General features: G+C 45.4%; 1 protein-coding gene across 1 annotated transcript in view; it reads left to right on the forward strand.

Annotated features, from left to right (window-relative positions):
- The window catches only part of LOC144752436 (olfactory protein-like), a 330004-nt gene that overhangs the window by 303742 nt on the left and 6933 nt on the right, over positions 1–19329 (forward strand). Inside the window, exon 4 of the mRNA XM_078640366.1 lies at positions 17773–17818. Coding sequence (XP_078496492.1) covers positions 17773–17818 — 46 coding nt within the window. The remainder of the gene's footprint in view (positions 1–17772; positions 17819–19329) is intronic.

The following is a 19329-nucleotide window of genomic DNA, read 5'->3' on the forward strand; positions in this document are numbered from 1 at the left end:
GAATTGCAGAAAGTCTAAGATGCCGGAATAACAGAGGAACATGCCAGGGGTTTGACAAAGGTGTTCATGATCTTAAATAATTCCGTTGAGGATTTGCCTGCCTGATCTGTTTTGTTGACAAATGCTGTCTGCATGCTATCTTTATTTTGGCATGATATGAGCGTAATGCACATTTAAATATTTGCTAATCTGCATTGGTCTTTTACATCCTCCATTTGCTTTCGAGCCTATTACGGAGTGATTTATTGGCTTTCAATTCCACCTGGTACCAAGGTGCATTGGCCCAAAAGTGCTTTCTAGGGAGTGGTTAGCAAGAAGCCACAATATCAAATGCATGGGTGGGAGAATCATTAAACTGTACTAGACCTGAATATATATCATGAGATTCGACCAGCGTGAAAACAGGAAAAGTTGCTTGAAAGGACTCCAGAGTAATCCCTTCCCAAGACCTTAACATAGATTGATTCTGGACCATTGGTTTACCAGGAGGGTCATGATCGGGATTTGAAAACTGATAAAAAAATAATTTGTCCAAGTCAAAGGCTGTGGGGTGCCAACTTGAGATAGCCTGACAGTAGAGAAAAGGTTTAGAGTATGCCCTGCTGAATGTGTGGGGGCAGTCCTAGTCAGGTGAAGATCTAACATTTCAAGATTTGCTATCAGAATAGGAACATCAGGATAAATGGCTACATCAGTGGGGTAATTAAAATATATTATCAAACGAAAATCTTGTGTAGATAATATGTAAGGTGCTAGTCGGTCTGTTAGACTGAGACTACTTTCTTTTTTTTCCCCAAGAGAGCGATAAATCAGAGTGACGTTCCAAGAATTGCTATTGGGGGGTTGTCTTTTTAATATAATCATCTCAACCCAGTTTGTGAGTAGTGAGTCAAGAATTTCCACTGTATGCTTGGGATTAGATCTAGCATTAAGATATAGGTATTTGAGCGCTGGTGGGAGAGACTCCAATCTGATAGGAGGTACTAGTGCAGTAGGGGTGTAAGTCGTAGAGACTTCGAACCACTGTTTATATGGAGGCAAACTTTCTGCGGTCAATAAATCACACAGCCAAGGGGAAGAGGGTTAGGGGTTTGATGAATGGATGGGAATGGGAAATTGTGGAAAGGTTTGACAAAGACAAACACTGCACAAGGACAAAATTCATCTGGGCAATGAGCAGCACATCATTCGTCATCAAACTCCAGTGGAAGGAAAGAAAGGAATGAGTTTGACAGGGTACAGTTAAATGCATTGCAAACAGCCCTTCTACCCCTATGGCCAAAGTTAGCAGACTTCTAAATGTTCTGTCTTATAGGTTGGGAGTGAACCCACCCTCCCAGTTCTCCAAATATGATTGTTAAAAAAAAATTATGCTGTATTGCAAAATTAGGTGGTGCATCTGCATTCTCCTATGGAATGTCCATCACTCTTCGGTGCCTGTCTGGACTTGTCCGGTAGGTAAGCAGGAGAGTTGAGCTCATCTTATGCCTTTCATTCGTGCAGGAGTCTAGAAGGCCTGTAGATTGTAAAACAGAATCTGTATTTTAGAGTAAAAAATGGGGGGAAAAGACCCTTGTTTTTCATGGCTTGTCACTCTTGATTTCATGTTCAGTTCGTGGGACAGTAGACATGCTTGGATTACAATGCAGTGTCCTTCTCCCATTTTTTCAGATTACATTTACTTCCCCTGAAGAAGGGCTTAGTCCCGAAATGCATAGGGATTCACTATTCACGAGTACACAAGGACCGTAATGTACTGAAGTGAAATGCAATTTCAAGATGAAATGTACATAGAATGAAGCCATTGTGACGCAACAATGAAGATGATGATGTAATAAATCATAAGACAGATGAACTTGGAAGAAAATTAAGTCTACTGTATTTATTGTACAAAATATACTTACTTGAGGATTACCTCTGGAGACAGCGTCCCAAAAAGGAGTGCCAGATGGGAACACTGTTATTAGTTTAACAGTGCAAATTTTTGTTGTTTAGCGTTTAACTCCCGAGGGTCAGAGGGAGGCACACACTAGCACCCAAAATAAGAAGGCAGACCCACACTGTCTACATCAATCAACTTACAAACGAATTACAGAGTGCCACACACCACCCGTCATTTTCACCCAGAAGATGATCTCCTAATATACTTGATTCTGACTAATCATCCTCATCCTTTTCCTGTGCTGTTTCAGGAATGGTGTAATTGTGTGGTATAACATGTTGTCTATTCTGATTATAGTCAATCTCTCCACGTTTTGAGGTGAGAGACGGGTCCTTCTCACTGTAACAACTGCACCAGCTGCACTGAACACACACTCAGCTGACACACTGGCACAGGACAAGTCAGATACGTTAAGGCAGGGGTACTCATAGTACGGCCCGCGGGCCAGCGGCGGCCCGGCAAGCCTTCCGCTGCGGCCCGCGGACCATGCAGGCATCAGTAATACCCACTGCCGGGTGCACGATTATTACTTGTTCTCGCGCCAAGCACTGCTAGATCTGTGCCATTTATCGCTATAAAGTTCCACCCCATATGAAATTCAAAGTAATTTTTTTAATTGAAGCCGACTGGTAATTCATAGCTTCACGGCTGTTCTTGCAGTGAGTGTTACAGAAGCGAGCGAGACGCACAAGGGGTTGAAATGCGTGCACATTAAATGATTTGCGTCGCCCTCTAAAAACTGTGTTTTTTTTTGCTCAGAGCCTCGACTGGCAGCAGCCCCGTGGGGTGCTCAGGGCCTCTCTGTGGAGCCTTTGAAAGCGCCCGGTGCCAGGGCCTCTTTCTGCCGAGCTGTGCCCTCGTTCTGGAAGGGGATTGATGGACCCTTTCACCGTGTGTTTTTTTTTTTAAATGTAAAAAGTGTGTCCACAAACACTGCGGTTGCAGCAGCGCTCTATGGGGGCCGGAAGGTCAGAGTGGAAATGCAGGGGCGCTAAAAAGAGGCAAAATACAACAAAGCCTCATTAACAAGTAAGTGGTCTATTAAAGACCTGTGAAGCACTCGGGTGCGGCCGGCGAGCTGCCTCAGCCCTGGCGACACACACGCACACCAGGTGAGGTGACAGAGGGAAGGAGAGGGAGGGTGGGGGAGGAGAGAGAGGCAGAGGGAGGGAGACAGAGTTACTAGTGAATGTGGGTCTGCAAAACTCTGCCCAGCATCACATTCTTATTGTTTAATCATTTTAGACTGTACACCTGCTTACTCTGTGCTACAACACTAGGTCTTTCTAGATTCCAGTTGCTGAGACGAGGGAGAGGGAGACAGAGGGTGGGAGACAGAGGGTGGGAGACAGAGGGTGGGAGACAGAGGGTGGGAGACAGAGGGTGGGAGACAGAGGGTGGGAGACATAGTGAGGGAGACAGAGGGAGGGAGACAGAGGGAGGGAGACAGAGCGAAGTTAAAGAGGGTGACAGAGGGAGGGAGACAGAGGGAAGCAGACAGAGGGAAGGAGAGAGAGAGTGAGGGAGTGAGACAGAGGGAGTGAGACAGAGGGAAGGATAAAGAGGGAGGGAGACTGAGACAGAGGGAGGGAGAGGGAGGGAGACAGAGGGAGGGAGACAGAGGGAGGGAGACAGAGGGAGGGAGACAGAGGGAAGCAGACAGAGGGAAGGAGAGAGAGAGTGAGGGAGTGAGACAGAGGGAGTGAGACAGAGGGAGTGAGACAGAGGGAGTGAGACAGAGGGAGTGAGACAGAGGGAAGGATAAAGAGGGAGGGAGACTGAGACAGAGGGAGGGAGAGGGAGGGAGACAGAGGGAGGGAGACAGAGGGAGGGAGACAGAGGGAGGGAGACAGAGGGAGGGAGACAGAGGGAGAGGGAGACAGAGGGAGAGGGAGAGAGGGAGTGAGATAGAGGGAGTGAGATAGAGGGAGTGAGATAGAGGGAGTGAGACAGAGGGCGTGAGACAGAGGGAGTGAGACAGAGGGAGAGGGAGACAGAGGGAGAGGGAGACAGAGGGAGAGGGAGACAGAGGGAGAGAGACAGAGTGAGGGAAGGAGACAGAGGGAGGGAAGGAGACGGAGGGAGAGAGACGGAGGGAGGGAGAGAGTCAGGGAGGGAGACAGAGAGAGGGAAGGAGAGAGAGGGAGACAGGAAGAGAGACAGAGGTAGGTTGAAAGAGGGTGACAGTCAGAGAGAGACAGAGGGAGGGAGCGAGGGAGACGGAGACAGGGAGGGAGGGAGAGAGAGAGACAGAGTGAGGGTGACAGAGGGTGAGAGACAGAGGGAGTGAGATAGAGGGAGTGAGATAGAGGGAGTGAGATAGAGGGAGTGAGATAGAGGGAGTGAGATAGAGGGAGTGAGACAGAGGGAGAGGGAGACAGAGGGAGAAGGAGAGGGAGACAGAGGGAGAGGGAGACAGAGGGAGTGAGACAGAGGGAAGGATAAAGAGGGAGGGAGACTGAGAGGGAGGGAGACAGAGGGAGGGAGACAGAGGGAGGGAGACAGAGGGAGTGAGACAGAGGGAAGGATAAAGAGGGAGGGAGACTGAGACAGAGGGAGGGAGAGGGAGGGAGACAGAGGGAGGGAGACAGAGTGAGGGAGACAGAGGGAGGGAGACAGAGGGAGGGAGACAGAGGGAGGGAGACAGAGGGAGGGAGACAGAGGGAAGCAGACAGAGGGAAGGAGAGTGAGACAGAGGGAGTGAGACAGAGGGAGTGAGATAGAGGGAGTGAGATAGAGGGAGTGAGATAGAGGGAGTGAGATAGAGGGAGTGAGACAGAGGGAGTGAGACAGAGGGAGGGAGACAGAGGGAGAGGGAGACAGAGGGAGAGGGAGACAGAGGGAGAGGGAGACAGAGGGAGAGAGACAGAGTGAGGGAAGGGGACAGAGGGAGGGAAGGAGACAGAGGGAGGGAAGGAGACGGAGGGAGAGAGACGGAGGGAGGGAGAGAGTCAGGGAGGGAGACAGAGAGAGGGAAGGAGAGAGAGGGAGACAGGAAGAGAGACAGAGGTAGGTTGAAAGAGGGTGACAGACAGAGAGAGACAGAGGGAGGGAGGGAGGGAGACGGAGACAGGGAGGGAGGGAGAGAGAGAGACAGAGTGAGGGTGACAGAGGGTGAGAGAGTGAGAAATGTGTATGTGCCAGGTCTTGTGACTCAGTGGACGAAGGCGTCCGCTGCAGGGACCTGTGTTCAACCTCATGGTCACAGTTTTTATTTTGCTCTAGACCCGCCACCTCCCCCACTGACCCCACCCCCACCAGTGCGGCCCTCGGCCACAAACCACACTGTAAATTTGGCCCCCGAGAGAAAGTTTGTGAGTACCCATGCGTTAAGGCCAACCTGATGAGCTCCGGCCATTGGCGCATCTTCCCATACTAATACAATAATGGATTTAGATCCACATATACCTCTTTTGGATCATACAGATTCTCCTGGTCATAGATGTTGCCAGTTGCTCAACCTGTTTTGCCATTGCCTCTACACTGGACTTAAGCCCTGCCGATTGAAACCAATACAATGCACAGGTTGGGTATGGTCCTTCTGTTGCTGTTATTGCCAGTGTTCTGGTTGATGGTGTTATTGGCTGCTGTGAGACAAGGCTGCCCTCTCTAGAAGTTGAATGCAGCACCCCAGAACAGCACGGTGGGATTCTAAGTTCCAGCCATTCTTCTTTCAGGTCTCTGCTCTACAACTCACCTCTTGTAATTTGCAACATCCCCTTCAGAAAAAGGAATGAAAGTGGGCAGAATTCTTTTGCACCATAGATCAACTAGTGTGGCATGGATGTATTCTTTGGACGCAATGATGTCATGTGGTAGGGTTGTATTACAAGCCAAGCAAAGGATTAGGCTCTCAACCAAGGCATGTGCATCTGTGTTTTCATTCACACCTGTCGGGGCAAACCTTTCAGATACCTTATTTACCTTGTCCTGTAGGAAATGCAAAAATGGGATTGCTTTGCCCATCGTACTGTCCTCCTTACTAACTTCCTGTGTGAAAACCTCAAAGGGGAGTAAAATCTGTGTCAGGCCTTTGACTAGGCCCCATTTGTCCACATCTATGATCATAGCTTGTCCAACTGCATCCCTTCCTCTTTGAATGTCATAGTCATCAATCTGTTTGCAGTACTCAAACAGACATTACAACATGTAATAGGTTGAGTTCCAATGTGCTGGCACCTCCTATATCAGAGCTTTATAGGAGGTGCTCTACTATTACACTGAATATTCTGCAACTGATTCCGGGCTTTAAAAGAATGCCTGAAATGAATGCAGGTTTATCTGCAGGTGGTCAATATGTTGCTGACTATGTCTTCTTTTTGAGAAAGTCTTGCACCACAAGGTTGATGTAATGGGCCAAACACGGGACTCTGCAATAGCCTCTGTCTGATATGGCCTTGACTATGTTACTGTCATTGTCTGTGGGAACAAGTCTAATTCTGAGGCGTCTGGGCCACAGCCATTCATACACCGTTTTGTTAAATTCATCCAAGACGTTTATAGCTGTATGTAATTTCTCCATGGTGAACATGGCAACTGTTGCATGCCACCGAACGCTCTTAAAACTATCTTCAGGGCCAAGAATTGCAGATATCTTTTGCTTTAAACCTGCAAAGGGGATTCAGTGTGTAGTGATGCACATGTTATCAATCACCTAACAACTGGTCCACATGTCTGTCATCAGGTGGATAGTGTGAACAATACTTTGCTGCAAAGGTTGTGATACAAGACTGGAACAGCAACTCTGGAAAAATAGGTCTGTTACAAATTCTAAGAATCCCACTCCTTCCACAAAAGAAAATAGGGAAGAAGTCCTACGCTAAACATTTTGTCAGATTCCCATTATAATAACATGCAGTTGGGTGGGTCCCCTTGTAGGGTGCCTCCTGCCGAAAGATGTCTGCAATAGTAGCCTGGATTTTCTTCTATTCTGGGGCCACTGACACATGCATATTTCGAGAAGTAGATAGTGGTGGTAGACTCAATATGCATCATGGTGGGGCAGTCACTATATGCCATGGTGTCTCCATCTCACTCCAAATCTTGGGCATTTGTGACGTCGCAGAGGTGGGTAATCAGTAAGCATGGGCGCAAAATCCGTTACGCTCGCGGATTTTGCGAATTTTCGGTAAATTCGCGATCCGCGAACTCCCGCTAATTTACCGCGAATTCGCAAATCCCCGAGCGGCGGATTCCGGGGGCAAAAGTTCAAGCCTTGCTGGCCTGTTGTAACGATTTTACGATGGCGCCGGCAAGCTGCCGGAGCCATCCTAAAATAGTTACTAAGTTAGCTTCAACAGGAAGCTCTAATAGATAAAATAAAGCAGGTGCTCGAGCACCTGCTGTATTTTATCTATTAGAGCTTCCTGTTGAAGCTAATTTAGTAACTATTTTAGGATGGTGCTGGCAGCTTGCCGGCGCCATCGTAAAATAGTTACACCATGCCCTTTGGTGTGCTTTCTTTCATCTGTGATGCTGGATAGAGGCCTTTGCATCCTTGACTTTCACGAGCGCAATCCCTTTGCTCTTCCCGTGACCCACTATGATGGACAGCTCACCCAAGGGACCCCTGCGCCCTTCGGGGTGATTGCATAGTAACACACACATGGTCGCTGGAACTAGTTGAGGGAGTTGCTACAGATGGCTGACGGATGCCGGCAGGCCGATTGAATTCTCGCAGCCAGGATAAAAGAGAAAGGAGGGCTTTATTTATTCACGAGGCGGGGTCCCGTTTCCCTTTGAATACCAGAAGTTCTAAAGAGGCGATGAAAGGATGACGGAAGGGTATGGCAAGCGAAATCCGGGAGGGGGAAGGCGCCGGCAATATATGGCACCGCAGCAGGCCGTGAGGTGGGCAGGGTATCGTCTGTTGGTTGTTCTAATGTTAGCTGTTCTCGGTATCCCTCTATCTGTGATAGCCGGTGGTGTGTAAGTGCCTTCCGTGTCTGGCCAAGGATTGCAGTTCAGGCAATGGTGCTATAAACCGTCAGGAGCGCAATCCCTTTGCTGTTCCTGTGACCAGGGGCTTCTGTCTCTTCACCTACTGCTCTGATCGGCCTCAGCCCTTTTACCCACACAAGAGGCATGTGCACTCGCATGGAAGCCCCGCCCCAAATCCGCGGATCCGCAAATCCGCAAAATCCGCGGATTTTGCGGATCCACGATCCGTGAATACGCAAATCCGCGAATCGTGGATCCGCAAAATCCGCCCATGCTTAGTAATCAGATGGCTGCTTTGTGTGAAGATGTCACCCTCTTCCTCCTCATCATTACCTTCCACTGTGATTGGACTTGTATCTGGCTCTCCTCACCACCACAACTACATTCAGCTATTTTTTTCATGTGCTCCTCCCACTTGATCATGTGTTTTTTTCATAAGGCTCATTTTCCTCCAGTACCCTAATTTGTACCAGGCTTATCTCGACAAACATTTGTGTTGCAAATGCAGCATACTGCAATGTGCTCCCCCTCTTTGCTAACTGTAAAAAAGTCCCAAACTGGGCAGCAGAACTTTTTTACTGTGCCACTGCCAATGCCTGAAGAATAACTGGAGGTATGTGGGCGTGTCGTTGATGGCCTCTCTGCTTCTCCTGAGGTAGGGTTTGGTGCAGGTCTCAGCTGGGGCTTTGAAAATAGGGAAGCTGGCAGTGCTACATGTGCCACATCCCTCTGAGCAGGATGAAAAGCAATGACAGACTCCTCGTCATCCTCCTCATCATTCCCTTCCATAATTCTAAGTCTTTCAGGATCTTTTCTTTTCCCTTACCTCTCCAGTTGTCTCCTGGACTCTGCCATGGTCCACTCCAGGGGCCTCATTTATGAAAAGTGACGCATCGCTGCGTGAAAACAGCGATGCGTCACTTTTCACTGCGCCCTCCTTGCGACACCAATGATGCGTCATATTTACAGTATGACGCATCATGGCGCAAGGAGTTACAGATACGTCAGTATTTCTGATGTATCTGTATGGCGCAAAAGTGACGCATTGCTGGAGTGTGTCACAAAAGTGACGCAACTCCAGCAATGTGTCCTTTCACATGGGGCAAGCCCCATGTGAAGGGGCCTGCATCAGTCTTACGCCTGCTGTGAGGCAGGCGTAAGAAATTGACGCATTTGTGTCCTAGAAGTGACGCAGTGAAATCTTATAGATTTCACTGCGTCACTTCTATGACCCTTTCTTGCGTCAGAACGCCCCCCGCATACATTATACCTGCCACAGGTATAATGTAGTGCAGGGGTTTACAAAGTGACGCATCTACCTAGATGCGTCACTTTGTAAATATGGTGCAACAAGGCACATTTTTTATGCTGCTGGTGCGTCACAAAAAGTGGTGCACCGGCGGCGTAAAAGTGACGCACGGCCTCATAAATGAGGCCCCATGTCACTATCATAATCAGCAGAAGTGGTGCTTGGAGAAGATGGTGGAGTAGTACCCTTCCTTTACTTTGCTGGAGATCTGGGAGCCAATAATACTAAAAGAGAAGGTTCTGGCTCTGAAGAAATCTCAGCCTCCTTTTATGCTCCAACATTAGGGAAATGTACTGTTGCTGGTTGCGGCTGCTGTCCACTTTGCTTTGTTTCCTGAAACGATTATGTACTACTTTGTGAAAGGGACAAATCCGATTCAACTTCTCTACTCGGCCGCGTCGACATGACTGCAGAGGCTGCCTCACTCACAGACATAGCCCTGGGCGTAGGTTGGGTTGGTGCTGTTGATGCAGAAGTGCTGCTCCCAGCGTGCTCGCTGAGGCCGGTGCAGCAGGTGCAATTAGTTTGAAAAAGCTTCTGGCCAACACGCCAGTGGTAGAAAGTTGCTTCTTCTAAATGGTCATTTTCTTGGCAGCATCGTTCTTTGGGGCCTTCTTAAAGCTCTCGGTTGGCATTCGTACCAAGCTGCAGAAGTGATTGGAGGACTGATGTGTGACTGAAAAGGCCATCTGTTTGGCAATACTGCAGGTGATGTCTCTTCTCCTGTCTTGGGCACCTAAAGGCAAACAAGCAAGAAAAACAAATAGTGTGAAATGGGACATTGTTTGAAGTTTGAATTAGTACAGACAAAGGCACTGTTAGGTTGTTTTATTAACTTAGGTAACCACTTTAAAGTCAAACCAAACCACCATACCAAAATACCCCATCAGAATATAATACACAATATACAGAATGATAGAGCGCTTTCTTTTATGGTCATTTATTCTAAAGGAGACAACTGTGGCACTCAGGGAACAAATGGGTAAATGGAATAGTAATCTTAAAAAAAAAGTAATGATGCTAAAGTCTAAAGTGCAGGGTGTCCACCAGGAGGAAATTGAATTATATACCTAAAAAAATGTACGCTATTACACGGCTGTGCACCAATGGTGGATGGATGGATGGATGATGGACCAACCAAGGCAAAACAGGAAAAAACTATTTACATTTTTTTAAACATATAAAAAAATTAAAAATTACAAACAATTAACATTTAAATAAAAATGTACATTTAAAATGTTAAAATAATAATCTTACATTCAAAAATATAAACACATTATAAAATAAAATATAAAAAGAAAATTAAATAAAAAAGTTAAATAATAAAATTAATAGTGAAATTATCCTCAAACATACATTATGATATATCATCCTTCCATGCAAGCCTATGGCAATGGCACGCTGACTAGAAGCACAAAATGGCTGCCAGCCAGTGCCACATGGTCAACAACAATACTGTGAAAAAAAAGCATGGGTTACAAATAACACATGAAGGCTTATGGCAAAAACACACTGGCTGTCTACACAAAATAGCCACCAGTCACATGGTCACAGCAACAACAACCAGCAAGAAGGCCTGGCCACAACAAAGAAGGCATGTAGGCCTTTGGCAAAAGCACACTGCCTGCCAACACAAAATGCCCACCAGCCACATGGTCACAACAATAAGCAGGAGAATTAGGATATCCCTGGCTGCACAACGTCGTCCTCCACGCAGCAGGGTTGGAGTCTTAGGGCAAGGGGGCCCTCATTGTGTACAGTACATCCTTCCAAGGAAAACTGCTTGCAGGGTTGGGGTCATCCATCAGGGGATAGTCCTCTGTCGGGGGGGCATCAGAGCGATTGATTAACTGCTTGAGGATCCTAAACCAGTTTCCACAACACAAGCACACCTCACACTGCCTTCTCAACCCTGGGGAGAGAACCTTACCTATCACTGGATGGAGTCTCCTTTTGTGCTGTCTTGTCTTGTTTTCATCAACCTTGTCCCCGCAGGCATCACAGTATCCAGACACATCGTAAACAGAGTAAGGACTGGCCCTGTGAAGGCTGGCGCCGCGTACTCTCTCTCGGCTTGGCCGGCCCTTGGCGGCGGGTCCTGCGCTCTTCTGCCCTGCATCAAGGATAGGCAGATGCAGCTGGGGCTCCCACTACTCAACCTGCTAACCTCACGGGGGTCATCTTGGTTGGCAGAGGTATTTAAACCCCACCCTAGTAACGTCCCAACGCTTTGCATTGAGAATCTCACACAGAGCAGTCCCGCGGCTCGACGACTCATCCCTTAAAGTCCCGGTTGGAGGTCCCTGGCCTGTTACGGTTCCAGCTCCTCACAGATGCATCCCTGAACTGCATTTTTTGTATTCTGAAGCAGGTCTTGGTTCCGTGGAGATCTTTTCTTATGGAGCTTGATGATTCCTGATGTCATAGACTTCTTGACTTCTTTTTAGTTTTCTTCTGTGCTCGGAAAGACTTAGGCATGAATTATTTTGTTGATTTTCATACCATTGTGGAACATTCCATGGTGTATTTGTTGATTCTTTCAAATTCCTCACTGATATCGCTGTGGTGCCGTTGTAATAAGGTCTTGGTAACGCTCCCAAGCCTTGCATGGTACTACAACAGAGGGGTACAGGGTCAAGTTGGTTTAATACATATAGTCCTACCTCTTAAAGGACTATCTCTATGCAAGTGTGTATGTGCGTGTGTGTGCTTAGTTATAACTTGCAAGGGGTAAGTGTGTCTTTCCTGCTTTTTCTGTCTCAAGTTAAGGCATCATCAGACATAATACAGAAGCTAATGCATGACTTGTCATTTGTTTGTTGTTTATAGCTTTTGAGTGTTCGTACAATCACAATAGGAGCTGGTCTCCTCTCCCTCTCCTATTGAGGTCAGTGTCACAGACTATTCTGTGACCCAGAGTTTGCTTCTCCACCAGCACGAACGCACACCAGTTGTTTCCTTCTTTATTTTACCTTCTTATTTTAATTTCTTATTTTAGTTTATTGTGTGTTCCCAAACCCCCTTCCCTTGAGGTCATTGGGTGAGCATTGGTGTCTCTGGTTCAGTGTTCATCGGATGGTTTCTGGGCATTGTTGGGTTCCAGCTGCCTTTGCGAGCCTACCAGAGAGAAGAATCCGTTCTTCGTCCCAGTTTGCCCCTGATAAGGAGACCTGGAAAAAAAGAACACATGAAGGCCTATAGCAAAAGCACACTGGCTGCCTACACAAAAGGGCCACCAGCCACGTGGTCACAACAACAAGCAGGAGGCCTGGAAAAGAAAGAACAAATGCAGGCCTATAACAAAAGCACACTGGCTGCCTACAAACATAGTCACAACAACATTAACCAGCAAGGAGGCATGGCCACTAGCCCTGGGCGTAATTTACGTAGTAGCGCTACGCGTAGCTAGGCGAAGTACACTTCGCACTACGCAAGCTATGCGAACTGCTTAGTGCGGTAGGGAAAATGCTGTTCTCAATGATTGCACAGTGCCGGATGCTTGTCCGCACTGTGCAATCATTGCAAACGGCATCATGCACAGTGCGAGTCATTTTCTGCGGCTGGAGTAGATATGTACTCAAGCGGCAGCTTTCTTAAAGCGGACTGGTAGTTTCTCATTGCGAGAGGTCACGAGCATACGCAACCACTCGCAAGGAGAAACCTGACCTCCCCGCTTTGAGAATCTCGTGGGGAGTTTCATTTTCTACGCTCGCGATCGGCAACTTGATGTTGCTGATCGCGAACGAGGAAAAAGTCTCGCCTGGATGTTCATTTTGCTCTCTCGCGGTCGCCAACTTGACGTTGAGGACCACGAGCAAGCAAAAAATGCCTGCTACCCGATTTTGCACTGTTCTTCCTGCAATTCGCGTAGCGCGTAGTTGCGTTAACTACGCACACTCCACGAGTGTAGCGTAGTTTTCCACCCAGGCCTAATGGCCACAACAAAGAACACATACAGTCCTATGGACTCTGACTATACAAAACAAGCATTTGCAATGCAATCGGTCTCACCTTAGGGACCTTATAGCCATTTAGCTATGCAGCACATTAGCCTGGGTGCTGAAATTTCTACTGTCTACTTTTCTTTAACATGGAGGGAAAGTAAGCACTAAAATGCATAACACGCCAGGTATGGGAACACAAGGGGAGAAATATTGCCTTTCAGCTGGAAATGGTGTAGTCCAAAGCTCTGTTTTTAATATAAAATCTGGGCCTTCAGTGGTTATATCACTGAAAATACAAGTTTTGAAAAAAATATCATTGTCTACGGGTGCTCGTGGAAGACAATTTCTATGGACTGGAATCGAGAAAATGCTAAAGTGATTCTGGTATTTTACTGACCTCTGCTGGTCGTTTTCTATTAAGAAAGATAAATAGAGGCAGTTGCCAGAATTTTTTTTAAAAGAAAGTCCGTCAGCAGAAAGCAATTCTGGTATTTTGATGACCTCTACTGGTCGTTTTCTATCAAGACAGTTAAATAGAGGCAGTTGAACAAGCAGGAAGCAATTTTGGTATTTTACTGACATCTACTGGTCGTTCTCTATCAAGACAGTTAGATAGAGGCAGATGAACAGAAAAAAAGTCCCTAAGAGGAAGCAGACAAGTCCTAGGGCTGATCTCCAGAGCCCACAAAGTACATACGCATATAAGTATATACTAAAGTATATACAAGAGATCTAAAATACTCAGCCTAAAAATGGCTCCTGGCCAAGTGGCATGGGAAACAAAAACAAATGGTGGTCGATGGCAAACACACTGGCCAGACAAAGGAGGCATGGTAACACAGGTAAAAGAGCATTAATTTAGCAATACCAAAAACAAAAATTGACTGGGCTAAGAAATTTTACAATAACACTCATCTGCCAAAGGCATCAAATATAATTACCCTGCCTATACACTGTTTGCAGAAAAAAATGTGAAATTCCCCCAAAAACCTTACCATTTGGTAATTTAATTCAATCCCATCCATGGCCTAAATGATTCAACAGACACGACAGAAACAGTTTTATGCACTCATAACTAGTACTGGGCCTACTGACTGGAAGGCCATTGGCAGACTAGGCCACATAGCGAATTGAATTAATATTGCAACTTTATATTAAAACATGAAGAACATATAATAAGCTATGCAATATATTTCCTTTACAAAAAAAGAAAAATTACATTAAAAAAAATACCTAGCCCTTACTTAAACTGCAGGCCACCCACCGCAATAAATGTAAAAATTGAGTAAAAGTGCAAATAAATTCAGGTGCATGCCCCCAATCAAACAAACAACACCCTTATAAACCAGTTTTTCAACTTAGGAGCCGATTGCGATGTAGTTCGGAAAGGCTCCAAATGGGATTTAGAATTCAGAATTCGATTCGGAAGCAACGTTTCCTAACCGAATTGTACACCTTTCAAACTGACTGATTACGATGCCTGGAAACCATTCGGGGTGTCCGATTCGGTGCCAAAAGGCATTTGGACAGGCCGAGTCTTTCAGAGCCAAAACCTACAGCTCTAAGGACACGGTTTCCAATTATAATGACTGATTCGGACAGCTGTTCCAGTTCGGTCTGCCTGACATGAAACGGCCCCCCTTCACCCTGAGGCCTTCGGTTGGGGCCCGTGGGGGTACCCAAGGGACCCCTCTTTCCAACCATGCACAATGTGGCAAGCACCATAGGGTGCCTGCCACATAGTGCAAGGTTTTCCCCAACCACCCCTTTTTTCAATGGGGGCCTGTGTTCTCTTTCTGAACACAGGCTCCCATTGAAGTAAATGCAAGTCTGACCGAACAATGTTGGGAAGCATTGTAATTAGTCGATCAGACATGCAGAACATGATTCAGCCAAAAACTATTCCTTAACCATTTCGGTCAGAAGAGTTTCTGAACGACATCATAACAAATTTGCCCCTTATTTTTGAAATCTCAAATACAAAGTCCTTAAATCCAATGGTATATATGCAGCAGACAAGGAGAGTGATCCTTCCAGTTCCAAATCCCAATGAAATGTGACCAGTAGATAGGCAAAGCACTGAGAGGAGCCTGCTGGACAGGTACAGGGAGTCTCTGGGGCACTTCCTTGATGTTGGAAAAATGAGTAGGAAAAAAAAAGCTTCTTGCGCAAAAAATACAATTCGGCCAGTTGTGGAAGAAAATCCACTCGAAAAGCCTCTCAGCTGCTTCTCAAGCACAAAAGCCACTCGAGTGCTTAGTTTGTGATCAGCGTGGCCAGATGTATGTGAGTAAGCGCTAAGTCTCACGAGAGTTAGCCAGTGGTGTGAGCGAGCCTGAAGTCTTGTGGCGATCACAAGTGAGTGCCAAACCAAATCTTGAGTGGAAAATGAAACAAAAAAACTCTACTTCACGCCTGAAAGGCAGAAGTCAGGAACTCCGTGCTCCTCCGCGCCCAAATTCCCCAAACTCTGTGAGCAGAGCAGAGTTTCACGCCCAGGCCTAGTATATAGGTCACTGCATAAATAAGTCAATTTTTAGCATAATTAACTATCTACGATTGCTTCACGATTGAATTTCATAAAGAATTATAATTTATAAAAACATATAAATCATCTTAAAGTACTGCTATACTTGAAAGTCTAAGATTATTAAATACAACTTAAATCTACATATATTACCTTCCTTATACATATATACTTTCCATGTACTGATGCATCCTTATATGTATTACTTTACTTCTGATTCAGAATTTCCAATGCACTACCCTATATCTCACCCTATTCCTCTCTCAATATATCCTCCACCTCCACTCTCTGACCCATCCCAAACCTCATTCTACTACTCTCGCCAATGCACTAACCTATTTCTCACCTTATACCTCTCTTAATTTATCCTCTACCTCCACTCTCTGACTCATCCCAAACCCCATTCTACTACTATGATCCCCAAAACAGCTCTTTCTAGACTCTTCCCTCTTCCCCCCTTGATTCATCTCAAACTATTTTTACTATTCCGATCTCCCAAACAAACCTTTATAAACCCATCCCTCTGACTCTTGCCCCTTCTCCTCCTCTTTTCTCACCCCAAACCTCCTACTACTAGTACGATCTCCAAGAAACACTTTCCTGACCCTTACCTCTTCTATCCGTCCACTATCATTTTCAATCCAACTAACAGATTTATATGTCCACCCACTCAAATTAATTTCATATTTCCCTACCTTAATTACCCACTAATCCTGTTTGGAATCCAGGGAAGCTTGCTACCTACGGAAAAGTGATTTGGCACTGCATCAGGGGTAGCTAGTGCTATATAAATGCAAACCTGTTCCTTTTCTTTCCCTCTACTATCCTTTTTCAATCCAAATAACAATCTCACATGTCCACCACAGATAATTTCATATCTCCCTATACTAATTCACCAATAGTCCTTTTTGGGTTCCTGAGTAGGGTACTACTCTCCGAGAAGCACTTCGTCAGGGGTAGTAGGCGTTTTATTAGTGCAATTACAATTACAACTGTTCCCCATAATACTGCAATATGAGAGATTTGAAACCCCAACTATGAATTTCGGGGTAGCTATCCCCACAGATCTTTCTCCTGTGAAATATTTACCAAACCACCTTCATAAACCTGGAAATCAATCTTATGTTGAAAATGCTGTGGTATTTAGACTTTTATCTAAGGTTCATTTTACCTTTTATGCTTGGGTCAGTCTTACCTGTCTTGCGAATCTCTCTTCGATAATCGTATCTGTTAAGCAGGAATTTAAGGATGTAAATACGTGCACTTTTTCTGCTGCACCTTAAAGGCAATGCTAAAAATGTGTATTTTAAATTAAATGTAAAGTTATGGCTCTCCAGCCTTTACACAGTTTTCCAGAGGCACTGTAAATATATATACATTTAGAAAATTCTGTATACTTTGTTCACAATGCCTTCTATACTATACCAAGTAAAGTGCTTCGAAACTTGCCAAGGTGAGGTGTGCCCTACATAAAAAAATATTAAGTAAATAGAATGATCTAGTGGTAACAGTGAGTAGGCACAGATTAACCACATGGATAAATGAGTAGGTATATATAAACGTGAGCACTGAGAGCATGTGTGTACATGTCCATTAAGATTAATGACCATACATACCCTTACCCACAGGCACTCATGAGTAGACACACAACTATATATTGGTTGTATTGCGAAGAACACAACCATTTGTGGAAATTAGGGTGAATGTGAACACCTATCTAGAGGAATTTGTTGACCATATGCACACTAATTGACTATAGCTGTAGAGTACATGCAAGTTATACCTGTGTGATTTGTGAGTAAGTACTCTCTTTTAGGAGTAATGAGTAAGTGCATACTCGCTTACCAGGACTTGTTACCCGGTATACTAGGTATACAAATAATCACAGGGCCTAATAAGAAATGTCACCCTTATTTACTGTGAACGGTGAGCACATGGAAACATACGTCCACAGAATTGTGTTCATTACGCCTAGAGAGCAAGCACTCACATATCTCCTAAGACATGTGCCAAAGAAAGAAGGAATGTATTATACGTCTGTAATACGTTTGCTAATGAATATGCATTCTTATCTGTGTTCTTTTCCAGAATTTTGCAATGCTTGAGTAAGGACATGACCTACTATACAATCAAACCCGGTCAATACACTAAAAGCGGTAAGTATCAACTGTAGGGCGTCCACAGTAAACACCTTTTCATGCAATGCACCAGGCCAGCATGGTGTCACTTGGAAGGGCGGGGTCAACCAGTGATGCTACCAGTATCTGTAGAAACACAAACATAGCTGTGGAATCCAGTGTTTCCCTATTGTCTTTATGAGTGAATTAGTGCACGGAGCTTGTGATGTCAGTGTGTGGAATGTTCAAACTACACCAGGTCCACCAGTGACTCTTAGTCTAGACATTGTAGAAATGAAGGCTGAGCAAGGTACATAGCAAAGTGTATAGCTTCTGGCCAGCTGATCTTGGGCCTGGGCCCTAAACATTATGAGGGCCCTGGTTTTCTAGTAGCTTAGGCAGATCATAAATGTATTTAAAATGATGACTAATGTTAGGTTAATAAAAATTATAGAGGGCATAGCTGCCCAAGGTCTTATGTTTTTTCCTGAAGCAAAGGTGAATCTGCATGTTCCTTAGTTCAGGGGGCAGACTGTTCCAAAGAGCAAGAGCCAGAGCGACCTCCTGGTCTTTTTCTTCTTAAATGAGGGATCCCAGCCAGGCTTATCTCAGCTGAGCAGAGCACTCTCGTGTGAAGATAGGGCTGCATAAGGCAAAAAGGATTGGCGGCACCTGAAACATTCGTAATCTTGTGTTCAGTACAAAGAACTTTAAATTGAATACACTCAACAGGCAACCAGTGGAGCTTCTGAAGGGGCCCAAAGGCAGGACAAAACGTAGGGAGGGAGAACAGTAATCTGGCTGCAGCATATTGGACTGACTGCAGCCTCCTTAAGATTGATTTCTTGCCACATACATTCAGAATGTTACAGTAGTCCAGGCACGACAGGATAAGTGAATGAATGATCAACTGTGGAATGTGAGGTTGGAAAAAAACGATAATTGGTTTAAGGCCAAAACAGGTGCCAGCAAGAGTGCCCTCTTGGATCTCAAAGCGAAGGGAATCATCCAACCAAATACTCAAGTTTTAGAGATGATTTAGGTGAGGGAGGGAGCCTCTGGCTTTCCCTCCATGAATGATCACCCCAGGATTGGGTGTGCTTTCCAAACAACAGGATCTCAGTCTTACTGGAATTAAGTTTCAGGCAATTACCTTCAATCCAGCTGGCCACTGTCATCATAAAATTCTGAAAGTTAACAATGTCTAGGGACACAAATCCCAATAGTTTCAGTTTATCAGACCACGTTACCTGCTTATTCAAGAACATATCACACCAGCAAGCTAGTCCATCTTTGTGGTACCTAAATATTTATAATTATAACAGAGAAGGGCCCTGAATGGAGTGGAGCCTAGGGGCGACCCTTGTACTGACCCTTACCTGACCCATAAAAAAATTGAAGACCCCTATAAAAGTGCTCTGAATAATTTCTTCATAACATGGATTATAACAATAGCACGTTGTTTCTTCAGTTCGGTTATAATACATCATAGTTTATTGATTGTATTCATGATTATAAGGTTGCCAAGAGACTTCTAATCATGTTTAGGA

This window comes from Lissotriton helveticus, chromosome 5_1 (assembly GCF_964261635.1).
Source record: "Lissotriton helveticus chromosome 5_1, aLisHel1.1, whole genome shotgun sequence".
Lineage (NCBI taxonomy): Eukaryota > Metazoa > Chordata > Amphibia > Caudata > Salamandridae > Lissotriton > Lissotriton helveticus.